Below are 14,038 nucleotides of genomic sequence, written 5' to 3'. Positions count from 1 at the left end.
AAGGGGTGATTTCTGGTATATATAGTAGAAGGTATGCTATTATCACTTCATTCATCAATTAAAATGTAAATAAATATCAAAATGACATTAGTCTTAGATTTCAGTATTTTATTTTGTTTATCTTTTGTCTGTCATATTTGTGTTGTTGCTTAAACCTTCACTGTATTTACTGGTAATGCACTGACACAACAGCCTCATTATTTGAGTTTGTCATTATTTAAAGATATGAACCAAGGTCTTCCCAAAAAAAAAAAATATTTTGTTAACTTTTTCCTAAAGCGCTTTTCTGGAATTGCATTCATCCTGATCAGGAACACTCAAATCCAAACATTTGAAGAACAAGAATGTATAAATACTTGAATACATGTGAAAAAAAACAGAATATGATTGATGTCTTTTAAGTGTAATTTGTTGATATTGCATTCTTCAACACCAGGTTTTGTGGAATCAATAGCTAGTGAAACCCAATTCAAACTAGTGGTGGGGGCCATCTTGAAATTGTGTATAAGCTTTGCTCCATTTCAAGACCTCTTTGTGGTGTTAAAATGTAATATCGCTATTTTATAAAAATTTCCTTTGATCTTGCTGACTGATAATTTCCTTTCTCATCAGAGCTAGAAACTAAGTACTCATGTGCCTGTTATCATGAGATTAACAACGTTATCATAGGTAAAATAGCAATAAACAGATAATCATTGTTCATCTCAACTGGATTGCTTTTCTACGCCTCAAGGTTGCACCTACAGGACAATAAACTTACTATTTCACTCATACCCAGTCTATAAGTATACAACAGTAATATGCTAGTATTAAATAATTTGACAACTCCAAACTGCTTTAATCACCATAAAAATAAGAAAATTACAGAGTGAAAAAAATTGTTCATTGTCATAGATGCAACCAATCAAAATGTATGTATACAGCAGCTCAGCAGTTAAGAAATTTGTGGACTGAAGAATGATTTTAATATTTATATCACTGAAGCCTGCTATAAATGATATAATGAGCATATTCAGCAGAACATTAAATGAAAAGCATGATTCCTCACATTGGGAAAATTTAAGAGAAATGTTTCATACCTAATCATTGTGTAAATTTTGAATGTTGTCAATAGAAAACTGTGGGAGTTACAGAAGACATTATAGGTACCCTCTCTAATAGTTGATGATACATATGAAAAGAAAAATTACACTCTTATTATGCTTTCTGTCTTGTGTGTGTAATGTTTATACGTAGACCTTTGATAAATGTTTCTATGAATTTTAATGTGCTTTTTGTGCTATAAATATTTTGCATGTTTTAAATTTGCTTTGATTTTATTTGTATACTGAACGGCTTTAGAAACGCAACACTCATTTTGTTGATTTTTTTTACCAAATCTTGTTTGATTTTCTTATAACTACTTTGCATGCTTATCATACTTCTTTCTCTGTACAAAAAATCAAAATCTGACTTACCTGTGGTTAATGAACATATCAAACTTTTGAAGTCGCACGAATTTCTGAAAGCGAAATTTTTAACCCATGACAGATTGTTTCAGTTGTTTTGCTTTGTGAAACAGTTCTTTCAATACTTTGCCTCACTTAAACCAGTTTAAAAATGTTGCATCTCCATTTTGCCAAGACTGAGAAACATATACCTGAATTCCCCCTTAAGAATACTGCAAACGTTAAAACATAAACATGCTGCAACCATACTGCATGACTTCAGAAACTCGTTTTACTGTCTATCCGACAACGATGGAAGTAGACAAGATGTGTTGCTGACCATCAATGAACAGATAAACGTTTAGAGACAATGAAACGTCAACAAAATTTGATTACTCAACGTCATTTGCCAGACATGTGTACGGCTGCAACGTCAACTGCTAATCAAACTAGATTTCATTGAGATGGGAGCCATCTCTTTGGGCCCCGCTGTCAATAATGTGGGGTAAATAAGTTGTATGGATAATCTGATATGAAGCATTATTTGGAAGTTATTACATAGTCTCACATGTGATTTTAATCTAAGATTTTAAGTTAAAACTGATAAATATTCTCAACTTACTTTCATAGTATAATAGTGATATGACTGCATGATGTGAACTCATTGTTGACTACTCTAAGGTGACTTCTGGATATATGGATTGATGTTTGAACAATGTTTAAAGATGCTGCCCAATTGATATTTGTCACATATTTTTAGAATTATGCCTTCAATATATTATGACCCACCAAGTATAAAGTATGAAATATTAACGGTTCTCGAGAGGTAAAGCGGACACAATTTGTTAAGAACAACGAACGGATGGACAGACCAACGGACTGACCTTTGACCTAGGATGCATACATTATGACACATTTAATATATATGTTAAGTTGAAAATGTTTGTCAGGTATAAAGTATGAAATAATAACAGCTGTCCTCTCAAAATATAGTGTGGATCAAATTTGTTAGCGATGGACAGACCAACAGACAGACAGACCTTTGACCTAGGAAGTGGTACATACATCATGACACACCCTCTGGTGTTGGTTAAAATGGATGTCAAGTATAATATTTGAAATCATAATGGTTCTCAAGATATAGAGCGGACACAATCTTCACAACAGAACACAGGGTTGTCAACTGAAACCAAAGTTTTTTTGACGTTGACCTTTGACCTAGGAAGTTGTACATACATCATGACACGCCCTCTGGTGGTGGTTAAAATGGATGACAAGTATAAACTTTGAAATCATAACGGTTATCTAGATATGGAGCGGACACGATCTTCACCACAGGACACGGGGTTGTCAACTGAAACCAAAGGTTTTGACCTTGACCTTTGACCTAGGAAGTTGTACATACATCATGACACACCCTTGGGTGTTGGTTAATAATCATGTAAAGTATTAAGTATAAAATCATAACGGTTATCTAGATATGGAGCGGACACGATCTTCACCAAAGAACACAGGGTTGTCAACTGAAACCAAAGTTTTTGACCTTGACCTTTGACCTAGGAAGTTGTACATACATCATGACACACCCTCTGGTGGTGGTTAATATACATGTAAAGTATAAAGTATGAAATCATTATGGTTCTCTAGATATGGAGCGGACACGAAAGTGTTACCGACGGACGGACAGACGGACGGACGGACGGACAGACTGATCACTATAGGGCGACCCGCCTTTTCGGCGGGGCCCTAATTACCGAGGGCCATTGAGTACAGATTCATGCCATAACTGTTTCCCATCAACTGAATTGCCAAAGAATCGACTGGAGGAAAACCTTAAAAGCCACTAAGTTCCAACCGCATAATTGCCAAAACCAATTAATGGATTGAACAAATGCAAAACCAGAAGGTGTAAAACAGAACCCAAAACATGTCAGACAGAATTTGTTGACCTTTCTGACAATTATTTTGGCGTTTGTAACATGCAGTCATCGCTTTTGACGGGGACACATTCATTAAAAAATAACACAAAAATAATCTAGTGTTGCGTTTCTAAAGTCGGTCAGTATATGTGCTTTTGGGTTTTAGATAATGCTTTCTATGAATTGAATTAATGTATGCATTGCAGTCTTCTCAAATAATTTTTATGAATGTGTTTGTTTGTTAAAAACTAAATGCAAGCATCATAGCTCTACTATTGTTTATCTTGCTTACTTCAAAAGAAACTTATTTTATTTATTCAGGAAAAAATATACATCTGCAATCTTTGTGTATTGACTTTTAAAGAGACTTTTGAAATTGAGTTTCAAATTACACAAACTGGGTTGCTCTATTTCTTGCAGACAGAATGATGGACAGAGTCAAGTGGTACCTAAACCTGCCCTCCACACTAGAGAGGCAGGTTATAAAGACATATGAAGGGTTATTCATTTGTGAAAAATAATGCAACCAAAACTGATAAAAATAAGTGAATCAGATCTTTATTTCTCTATAATTCTGTCCTTCTTTCTATTGCACCTTTCAGAAAAGCACAATCTGACAATAGCTTAATACAATTTGCAATGGCAAATATTGCATGTACATAGTTCAACTTTTGTGATGACATAATAGAAACTTCTGAGATATATGGTCAAGTCTTGTGTTTATCATCTCATTAATTTGGGTTTTTTGTCTGGAGGTGGTTTTATAGATGCATTCGACTTGTCATCTGGTCTCTCTTGTTTTATCTCTTGTTTAATAACTGGTTCCTGTTTTACTGGTTCTTCTATAAAAAAAATATAATTCAATAAATTAAGTGCTCTTTTAAAAACAACTACACAAAAAGAAATTTACCGGTAATGCTATAACAATGTATGTAAATTTATTACACATTGAAAAATAAAAACACTAGGGTGATTTCAAAGTTCAAGGCTTTCCAAGCAATTTATTATTTATAAGATACCTGGTAATTCTCTGTAACAAACAGTCAAACTAGGTAGTGTCCATATTTATGTATTGGATAGACTTTATTTGTGCATGATTTGTATCTGTGCTTGTGTGTTTAATTATTATGAATGACCATAAAATATGGGGAATGAATACACAATCATAAAGTGAAATGTCAAAAAAGACACAATGTGCATAGTATCTAGTTTACACAAATCTCATGTTGTATTTCATACATTCCAAATTTATGAGGACAAGCACAACCTTGAATGAAACACATACTTTGGTCTGGTCACTGGGACTTCTACTGTCGTATAAAGATTGGTTCATTGATCTGTCTCATGCAATGCAATAGAATAAACTGTTTCACTAAATTACTTTACAGTTTATTTATAGTTTAAGGTGGTACCTTACACCTGAACTAAAATTAATTTGGCTCGTTTAATTTTCTTAAAATTTTGACAAAGTGTTAACTTTGACCCTTTGACAAAAATAACAAAAAAATCAAAAAAATTGAACCAACCGTTTAATCAGAAAAATTACACTGGTTATATAGCAGTTTGACAATCACTTATTTTGATCATTGGGAAGCTTAATATTCCCTTAAGAACACAACGTCATTAAAACATTCTGCTGATATTACAGAGTTATCTCCCTGTAGTGTTTGGTACCACCTTAAAAATATTATTTGTGATATATGGAGACAACTAGTATTCTAGAGTTTTTGGTGTTTTTGAATTCATAGCACATTACACACTTCAAATTAATTACAAACAAGTGTTTCATATATGTCATTTATAAAGTTTGTATACTTAGAATGGTATCCTTATTTGTTGTTTATTTTTAGTATTTGAAATATCTCAAGATTATCATCAAAAGGATTTGATATGCAAATAATGTGTAACCTTTAACTTCTGGCTGTGTTGGTGGAACAACTTTAGGTGGAAATTTCCTGGCAAGTTCTCCAAGTAATAAATCAACTCTCTGTCTTTGGAAAACTGAGCTAGGTTCTTCCTTCTTTTCTTTAGAATCACTTTTCTCTAAAAGTATATATTATTAAAAATATAATATTGTCTGAAAAATTATTAACTTCTACATGTATTTTCCTATTGAATCAGTTGGAATAAAACTCAACTTATATCAGTAGATGTCCTTGGTTTTTGTGAGGATATCACTATAATGAATATCCAATATCTTTTATTTATAAAACAATGATATATGAAGCTTCTTCAAATCATTTATCTGAAAATTATTTACCTTCAGCTGAATAAAAGTTTTCAGAGGTCATTAGGAAGTTGATATAAATTGGAAGACGTAACAGACATAATGCAGTTGTATTTTATGTTTCATATTTAGGACTAATAGTAGATGAAGATGTGAACACAAACATGATGGTAGTCTCATATATCAAAAATCAGCTCAAAATTTGGAGGCCTATAGAAAAATGTCTGTATAACTGTCATTTTCAACAATTTTCAAAGTTGTAAATCTTAATTTTGGCAAAAATTAGCGAAGCGGAACAAAACCTATACTTGATCTGTAACTCATCATGGTTAGCTCACATACCAAAAATCAGCCCAATATCTGAAAGCATTTAGAAAAAAAGGTCTGTATATCTGTGATTTTCAACAATTCATCAAAGTCCTTAGCCCTGAATTTCACCAAAAATTAGCAGAGCGAAACAAAACTTGAACTTGATCTGTAACTCATCTTGTTAAACTCGCATGCCAAAAATCCACAGGCACTTGTCTCAGAAAAAAATTGGCTGTATACTTGCTCAACGCCTGATATTTTTCTAAAATGTAAACCTTGTGGTATATTAAGGTATATAGGGAACAAAATTCTGAGACAAGTGCCTGTGCAAAAATCATCCAAATATCTGAAAGCATTTAGAAAAAAAAGGTGGTATAACTCTGATCTTTAACATTTTATCAAAGTCCAAAGCCCGTAATTTGGGCAAAAATTTGAGGAGTGGAACAAAACTTTAACTTGATCATCATCATTGTAACTCATCATGGTTCACTCACATACCAAAAATCAGTGCAATATCTGAAGGCGTTTAGAAAAAACTCTGTATAATGGTTTGTTGCAGAATGACAGAATGACGAAATTACAGAATGACGGACAAGGGGAAAACTATATGGCACCAACAACTTTGTTGTGGGGCCATAAAAAGTCCCTTCCCAAATTTTAAGGCTGGGTCAATTGACCTACACATTATTTAAATCCTGAGTATCAATATACAAACCTGACTTATCTTCTTGGTCTGAGAACTCCCACCAATACCCTTTTGATGGTGTATATCTTGAAAATGACTGTGCTACAATTAATTGATTTTAAAGTATGGTTACCGGTATTACTAAGTGTCCAGTGCATATCAAACATCATTTTTATAACATATAATGATCAGTATGACATTTCTTGGTGGAAAAATATTAAGTTAAACCCTACACTGATTTATATATATAAAAATTCAATAAAAGTAACATTTATATATTGTATATTTTCCAGTCGTTTAAAAATAAAAAAATATTTTCTAATGAAAAATGAAAACAGATAGAATAAACAGCTGCGCCATGAGCACATGAAACGCCTGACACCTTGTGTGGAAGTCTTATGCAATAATCATAAATAGTTTCTGAGAAAGTTTTAAGCAATAACCATATATTGTTTTTGAGACACAGTGGGACATGTGAAACCCCCACCCTGTTTTTTTTACAAAAAAATAAATATTACTAAAATAAAATTTTGAATCAAAACCAAAAAATATACAGATCTTTATATTAATATAACAAAGAAGTATGTAAAGTTTTAAGCAAAAATCATAAATAATTTTTGAGATACGGCGCGACATGTAAAAAAAACAACTCCCCTGTTTAACAAAATACTCAATAACACATAAAGAAAATTTTTAATCATCACCAAAAAGTATACAGAGCTTTAGATTAATATAACAAAGAAGTGTGTAAAGTTTTAAGCAATAATCATAAATCGTTTTTTGAGATACAGGCATTGCATGTAAAAAAAAACACCTCCCCCTTTTTTTATAAAATACTAATAACTCAAAAATGAAATTATTAATCATCACCAAAAAGTATACAGATCTTTAGATTAATATAACAAAGACATGTGTAAAGTTTTAAGCAATAATCATAAATTATTTTTGAGATATGACGCCACATGTAAAAAAAAAAAACTCCCCCTTTTTTTACAAAATACTCAAAAACTCAAAAATGAAATTTTGAATCATCACCAAAAAGTATACCGATATTGAGATTAATATAACTAAAAAGTGTTTAAAGTTTTAAGTCATAATCAAGAATCTTTTTTGAGATACAGTGTGACATGTGAAAAAAAACACCACCCTGTTTTAGTAATAAAGTGCCGTAACTCAAAAAGTTGAAACCTTATTTTCACCAATAAGTATACAGATTATTTGACCATCATAAGAAACAACTATATTAAGTTTCATGAAATTTGAATAAGTCGTTCTCAAGTTACGGTGTGACATGTTTACTCGGGACAGACGGACACTGGACATTTGTATACCATAATACATCCCGTCAAAATTTTGACGGGCGTATAAAAAAATGATATACCACATTCTTGTGTCTAACTAAATTCAGAGGCATGTTACTCAGTGGTTGTCTTTTGTTGCTGTATGCAATACCTGTGTATGGTTTTTTTGTTTTAGGATTATTTTAATTGTTTCACATTTTGTTATAATTATCATTAAGCTCTGATTCATTGAACCGGAGATAATGTGACATTTATTTCATCTATATTCAGGACCATATTGCCATGTGTATGATTGAGTGATGAAGTTAATAGGCAGCTATGTTGGGATATGAAAATGTATCACACAGTATAGAGTATCGCTCAAAATACATACCTTCTACAAATGCTGATTGCAGATTAAACAGCGTATTTAGCTGAAAGGAAAAAAATCATCAATTTTAGATTGAAGATAGTGAATTGCTCCTTAAAACCCAATGTCAAACTAACTTTTTGGCCACAGAGAATTTTTTTTCAGCTACATGTATATACATTTTCTATGTTGAAAATACAAACAAATACATAAAATTCTGAATATTTCTTATAGAGTCTCTTCTTTTTTGCAGTTTTATTAATGGAATGCATTCACCTAAAGAAAAAAAATTCTTTGAAGTGATTCTTGACAAAGATATTTTAAGTCAAAAATTCTGTTGCTGGCTAGCTGCTAACTAGTTTTTCAGGGTACCAGTAATATAGTGAGTCAGTGACCCAAGGCTTTATACAATTTTCAAAAAATGTATATATCAATATAAAAAATGCCAGACAGTCCAAATCTGGCAGTTCTTCTTAATTTGTCAAATTTTCAACTTACCAATCTAGAATTAATCACAGATCCTAAATCAGGTGCTTGATATACCACTCCAGCTATGATATAGTAATCTGCTAAGGGTGTCACTGAAAGATTCAATCAACTTAATTGTAATAACCATCATATCTTTTAAAAGAAGGAAAATTTGTATTTGGTTTGTTCACACATCATTGTCGATATAATGGAATTTGATGTGACTGTCATACAAGTGAGAGGTTTAGCCAGCTTCAAAACTTCAAAAGTTTAATTTTCCATTTTCTACATAAGAATATGGCTGTGCCAAGTCAGGAATATGACAGTTTTTATCTATTCCTTTGATGAGTTTTGAGCAATTGATTTTGTCATTTGATTAGGGACTTTCCTTTTTCAATTTTCCTTGGAGTTCAGTATTTTTGTGATTTTACTTTAGTGTACTCTGTATAAATTTATGCTAAGACATAATGAGTAACTAACCTTGCTGTGGAGAATGTCTGTGTTGCTTCCTAACTACATACAAAATTGGTTCTTGTACATGTAACAACATATACTCTAATCCTGTCATATTACTGTAATTAAATATTATAGTCATTTAAATAGATGCTTTATCATAAATATATACATAGTTTCATATATTTAATTTTCTAATATGCAATGGCACTCATTTTCTGTTGGGATATCATTCAATGGTAAACACTTTACCAAGCATAGCTGGGGTTTGACCTATTATGTTATAAGATAGAAAAATAACAAGTAAATTCAATACAATTGAATTAATTTTCAAAATTTACAAGAACTCTGACTGCTTCTGATGATCTATTCTCAATATTGTGTAGGATGTGTGATGCTCAATACTGTGTGGGATGTGTACTGCTCAATAATGTGTAGGATGTATACTTCTCAATATTGTGTGGGATGTGTACTGCTCAATATTATGTGGCACGTGTGATGCTCAATATTGTATGGAATATGTAATGCTTAAAAATGTGCAGAGGAATGTGTTATGCTTAATAATGTGTGGAATGTGCACGTGTAATGCTCAATAATGAGTGGACTTTGTTATATCTTTATTTCTTCAAAAGATTGATGCAATTGAAAAATAACATGGACTTTCATAGCTGGTAAATAATAAATTCTTACTAAAACTCTGTGAATCATCATACAAAAATTATAAAAAATTGACCCTATAAATGTGGTGAGTAATTATTAAACAATATTACAATAAATATAAGAATGATTACTTGAGTTGATCTTGACTTAGTCTTTGCATCTTGATAATCTCATTATTGCAAGTTCTATCATAGAATGGGTTACTTCTTTCACCGAAATAATCCAGGATGTTGTTAGGATTCAGTAGTGGTATCCATGCTGTATCATGCCAACTTATTCCTAATGGATTATCTGAAATTCAAGAACAAATATTGTTATGTCTTACTAGGTGGAAAAAAACCTTCTCATTATCTTTGCCACATTCATTTATAATTTGAAGTTAAGGAAAGGATCTATTACTTTATACCGTTGAACATTTAGTCAAATTGACTAAAAATGTTTATTATCAAACTTAAGACAATTTATTTCATACATTTATATGTGAATAATTATACAGAATAATACTGGGCAGATCATTTCTATAAAGTTCCTATAAAACAGTGGAATAGTACACTAAAATAGGAATATTTTATGTACATGAACATTAAGAAACCTCAAAGAGTGGGGCTATACCATTACAACTTCAAACCAAAATACTGTTTTTGGCTCCAATGCCCTTTATACTTTTGGAGGTCAACTGTATATTAATTTTTATTATATGTACATATATTTCAAAAAATTAATGTTAAAATCTTTGCTATAGTTTACGTTTAAGAAACTTCAGACAGCCTATAGGCAGTGCTTTTAGCATAATGCCATTGGAGGGTACAAAATGTACAATTATTTTATGCACATGTATACTACTCTAGTGGCTCTCAAATTATTTGGCATGTCTATTTATCATGTTTATGATCAAACATATATAAAAGTGAAATTGGATACATATGTTACTAAGACGGAAAAACACAATGACAATGCAAGAGGATATAATTAATATAATTAAGGTCTTGAGTTTCATTCCCTACATACATGACATAGGCACTGGAAATTATGTGGATTTTTTCTTCAAAATTTTGAAAGGTCTTCTTTTGGTATACAATATGCCATCAGCATCAATAATTACATACTGTTCGCTTATGTGGCCTAAATTTATACTCCAATTTAAATAAAATGTAATTGAAGTGCATTGAAAATATCAAATTTGTGATTAAAACTATGTACAATTAAACACAAACTATTAATTGAGAACAGAGAACAGCTGAAGTGAGCTGTAATTTGAATTTCAAAATGACTGAGCAATGGCAAAGTTCACAAATTCTAGTCTGATTAATCATTTTACAAACAAAAAAAAAGCAAAGGGAGGGGGAGTACACCCTAAACGCCCCCTCTGGATCCACCACTGGGACCATCTCAATTTGGGATACTGATTGGATTGTTTGAGGGTCCCAAATAATAGGCCTTTAAAGCCTTGATGCCAAAGCTGAATTTAATTTCAAAATTTGGGGGAGGGGGTGGTGTAATAGGCGCACCCAACCATGGCAGTATAATCAGTTCGTTGATTGTGGCCATTATCTAGCAGAAGCAGAATAGAACATTATCTAGCAGAAACAGAATAGAAAAAGAATATTCAAGTTTGGGTCTGACAAGTGCTTAGAATGCCTGACAAAAGTAAGTCTTTATTCTGCATGGGATTGTTTTATTATGTGTTCGACAGTAACAGTACACACAATAGCAACTAGGTTGATTATGTTTTTAAGATTATTGTATAAATATATTAGAACGTATATAATAAATAGTTACATACACAAAGGTACAAGCCGATCCCCAAGCTGATAAATACAAACTTTGAATTTTAATTTCTTTAAATTTCTAAAATGTTGTTTGATTTGCCGAATCCTGTGTATTAAATGTCATTGTTTTGTTATTTTCTTGCAATCAAGCATAATGGATACTCATATAACTTGTTTTTATTTATCTACACACAACTATTTAAAAAATTGTCATTTCCTTAATAGTTGACAATCATCAGACAATTGTTGAATAAACAAACCAATTATAGACTAATGATTTGGTTAAACAAGACATTATGATGAGTTAAATTTTAACGGTTCCATTGGCCTGTAAATATTTAGTTAGCTACTCTGTGTGAGAAGTAAATAAAATAAAAATCGCCATGACATTCAAAGTCAACATCATGAACATGGAAAATATCTTCACATTTTAAAATGTGTTGAAGCTGCTATACAAACAGTCGCAATAACACTCAGTTTTGTATATCGATTTAAAATAGTTCTTTAACTGGTACTCCAATACTTCACTTATCTGTTGTCGTCCATCATCAACACTTTTTGCAAATTCCTATTGTACTGTTCAAATTTGTGACAAAGTCACCCATATAGTGAATATAGTTAATTCATATTTAATCATGAGGCTGGATCGACTTGGGGCCGGATCGACTTGGGCCGGATTAACTTGGGGCCGGATTAATTTTGGTCCGGAACGACCAGATAACTAAAAGTAGGAGGATCCCGTAGCATACCCTTAGCCAGGGGGGTTCGGACGAACCCCCTCTTGAATACAAATAAGCACTGTTAAAGTTGATGTTCTGTTCGAATTGTGACTGTTAAAGTCGAGTTTGTGAGTCAAACGAACCCCTCCTTGGAAATTCCTGGCTACAGGCCTGTATAGGACTGATCATACTTCGAGTAACCAAGTTAGAACTACAGGGGTTTCTTTCTAATTGCCGGGTTACTATGTTGTAATCCAGGAAAAAAATATTGTAGAACCCGCCACAGGAGTTTGAAATGCTATCAATAACGGGGTAAAAATATACCAAACTCTACTTTCTCTGTTATTTTATAGTTACAGCATTTAGCTGATGTCAATAAGTGTGATAATAATGGTGTATCAACTCTTTATGCATATATCAACCTTTCTGGATTTTTCAACCTTAAATTTACCCTTATCTAAAGACATAGCTAATTGGAAATTTGCTTCTTTAAATTTTCCCTGTTTTCTATTATTCAGTCGCCATTTTGAGTGTCACGTGATATCTTTCGGTAACAAGAGATTTCGCCATCATGGGATATCGGTCCAAGGTCTGAAGACATTTCGGCATCAGTTTTGGACATTTCTGGACAAGGACAACGCTACACCTCCCTTTTCTCTCTCAATATGTTAAAAAAGGTACATATTATTTTAAAGAAAAAAAAAGAATTGTTATGGAAATGTGGAAATCCGTGATATTTCGTACTAGATTGGATAGTTACATAGCTATTAAATATAAATCTTGACCAATACGTTTAAATAAAGCAAACACGAATAGTAGATGCCGATTTGTTTGGGTGCCGATATGTATTGTATAGTAAGACACATCAACGAATTCGTAACACTTATTTCCAGTAACTCAAACGTAAACAACATTTATTCCAAAATCTATTAAAATAAGAATTGAATGCTTCTTTTTGTAAAGTTTATTGGCGCGTAAAAGCGTTGACCGAAGAATATTTTTTATGAAGTGCAGAAGCAAAAATACAACCTTTAACACATATCAACATCGAGATTTAAATATGAAAAAAAAATGCAAAAGGTAATTATGATTAATAAAATTAACAATATCATATATGGGGAAAATTGGTAACAGTTTTCTCTATTTTCCAATAAATATACATCTATGATGATAACTTATTTATTTCTATTGGCTTTAAACTGGGAACAGTATATCTAACTATATGTTCCTGCTTTAAACAACCACAAGCGGTGGAAAACACAAGATTGTGTCTGCATAAGTTATGGAATTAGTGACGGTAAAATTGAGAATCGACTGCGATTAATGTGGAACCTGGGGAATGTGCCAAAAGAGACGACAACCCGACCTGACATAGAGGAGAAGACAGCCCAAGGCCCCAAATGTATCTTCAGCACAGCCAGAAAATCCCGCATCCGTACGCCGGCTTCAGCTGTCCCCTAACAAATGTGTGCCAGTTCAGTATAATCGGACGTCACACTTAATTCTGAAACATGTAAATGCACTAAATTAGAAAAAATATATCATACAAGGCTTACAAAAGCCAGAAAATCCCGCATCCGTACGCCGGCTTCAGCTGTCCCCTAACAAATGTGTACCAGTTCAGTATAAACGGACGTCACACTTAATTCTGAAACATGTAAATGCACTAAATTAGAAAAAATATATCATACAAGGCTTACAAAAGCCAGAAAATCCCGCATCCGTACGCCGGCTTCAGCTGTCCCCTAACAA

General features: G+C 32.4%; 1 protein-coding gene across 1 annotated transcript; it reads right to left on the bottom strand.

Moving 5' to 3' along the window:
- Nucleotides 1-3,888: 3,888 nt before the first annotated feature.
- Nucleotides 3,889-12,848, bottom strand: LOC134711658 (mediator of RNA polymerase II transcription subunit 6-like). Its single transcript, XM_063572418.1, has 8 exons — nucleotides 12,738-12,848; nucleotides 9,930-10,089; nucleotides 9,166-9,257; nucleotides 8,716-8,798; nucleotides 8,242-8,281; nucleotides 6,598-6,669; nucleotides 5,255-5,389; nucleotides 3,889-4,188 (listed from the first exon to the last, which is right to left on the bottom strand). Exons 1-8 carry the CDS (start codon nucleotides 12,751-12,753, stop codon nucleotides 4,070-4,072), a joined length of 717 nt encoding a protein of 238 aa, XP_063428488.1. The 5' UTR covers nucleotides 12,754-12,848; the 3' UTR covers nucleotides 3,889-4,069.
- Between the last annotated feature and the right edge of the window lie 1,190 nt (nucleotides 12,849-14,038).

The sequence above is a fragment of the Mytilus trossulus genome, chromosome 3 (genome assembly GCF_036588685.1).
Source record: "Mytilus trossulus isolate FHL-02 chromosome 3, PNRI_Mtr1.1.1.hap1, whole genome shotgun sequence".
In the NCBI taxonomy this organism is placed as follows: Eukaryota; Metazoa; Mollusca; class Bivalvia; order Mytilida; family Mytilidae; genus Mytilus; species Mytilus trossulus.
This window is presented reverse-complemented; position numbering and strand designations above follow the sequence as displayed.

Bases quoted from the DNA above. Each gene is read 5' to 3' on its own strand.
- LOC134711658 (XM_063572418.1), bottom strand. The intron at 6,670-8,241 runs GTATGTATTTTG...AATTAATTGTAG, and splicing joins GCAATCAGCATTTGTAGAAG to CACAGTCATTTTCAAGATAT. The intron at 4,189-5,254 runs GTTACACATTAT...TTTTTTTTATAG, and splicing joins AACACAGCCAGAAGTTAAAG to AAGAACCAGTAAAACAGGAA.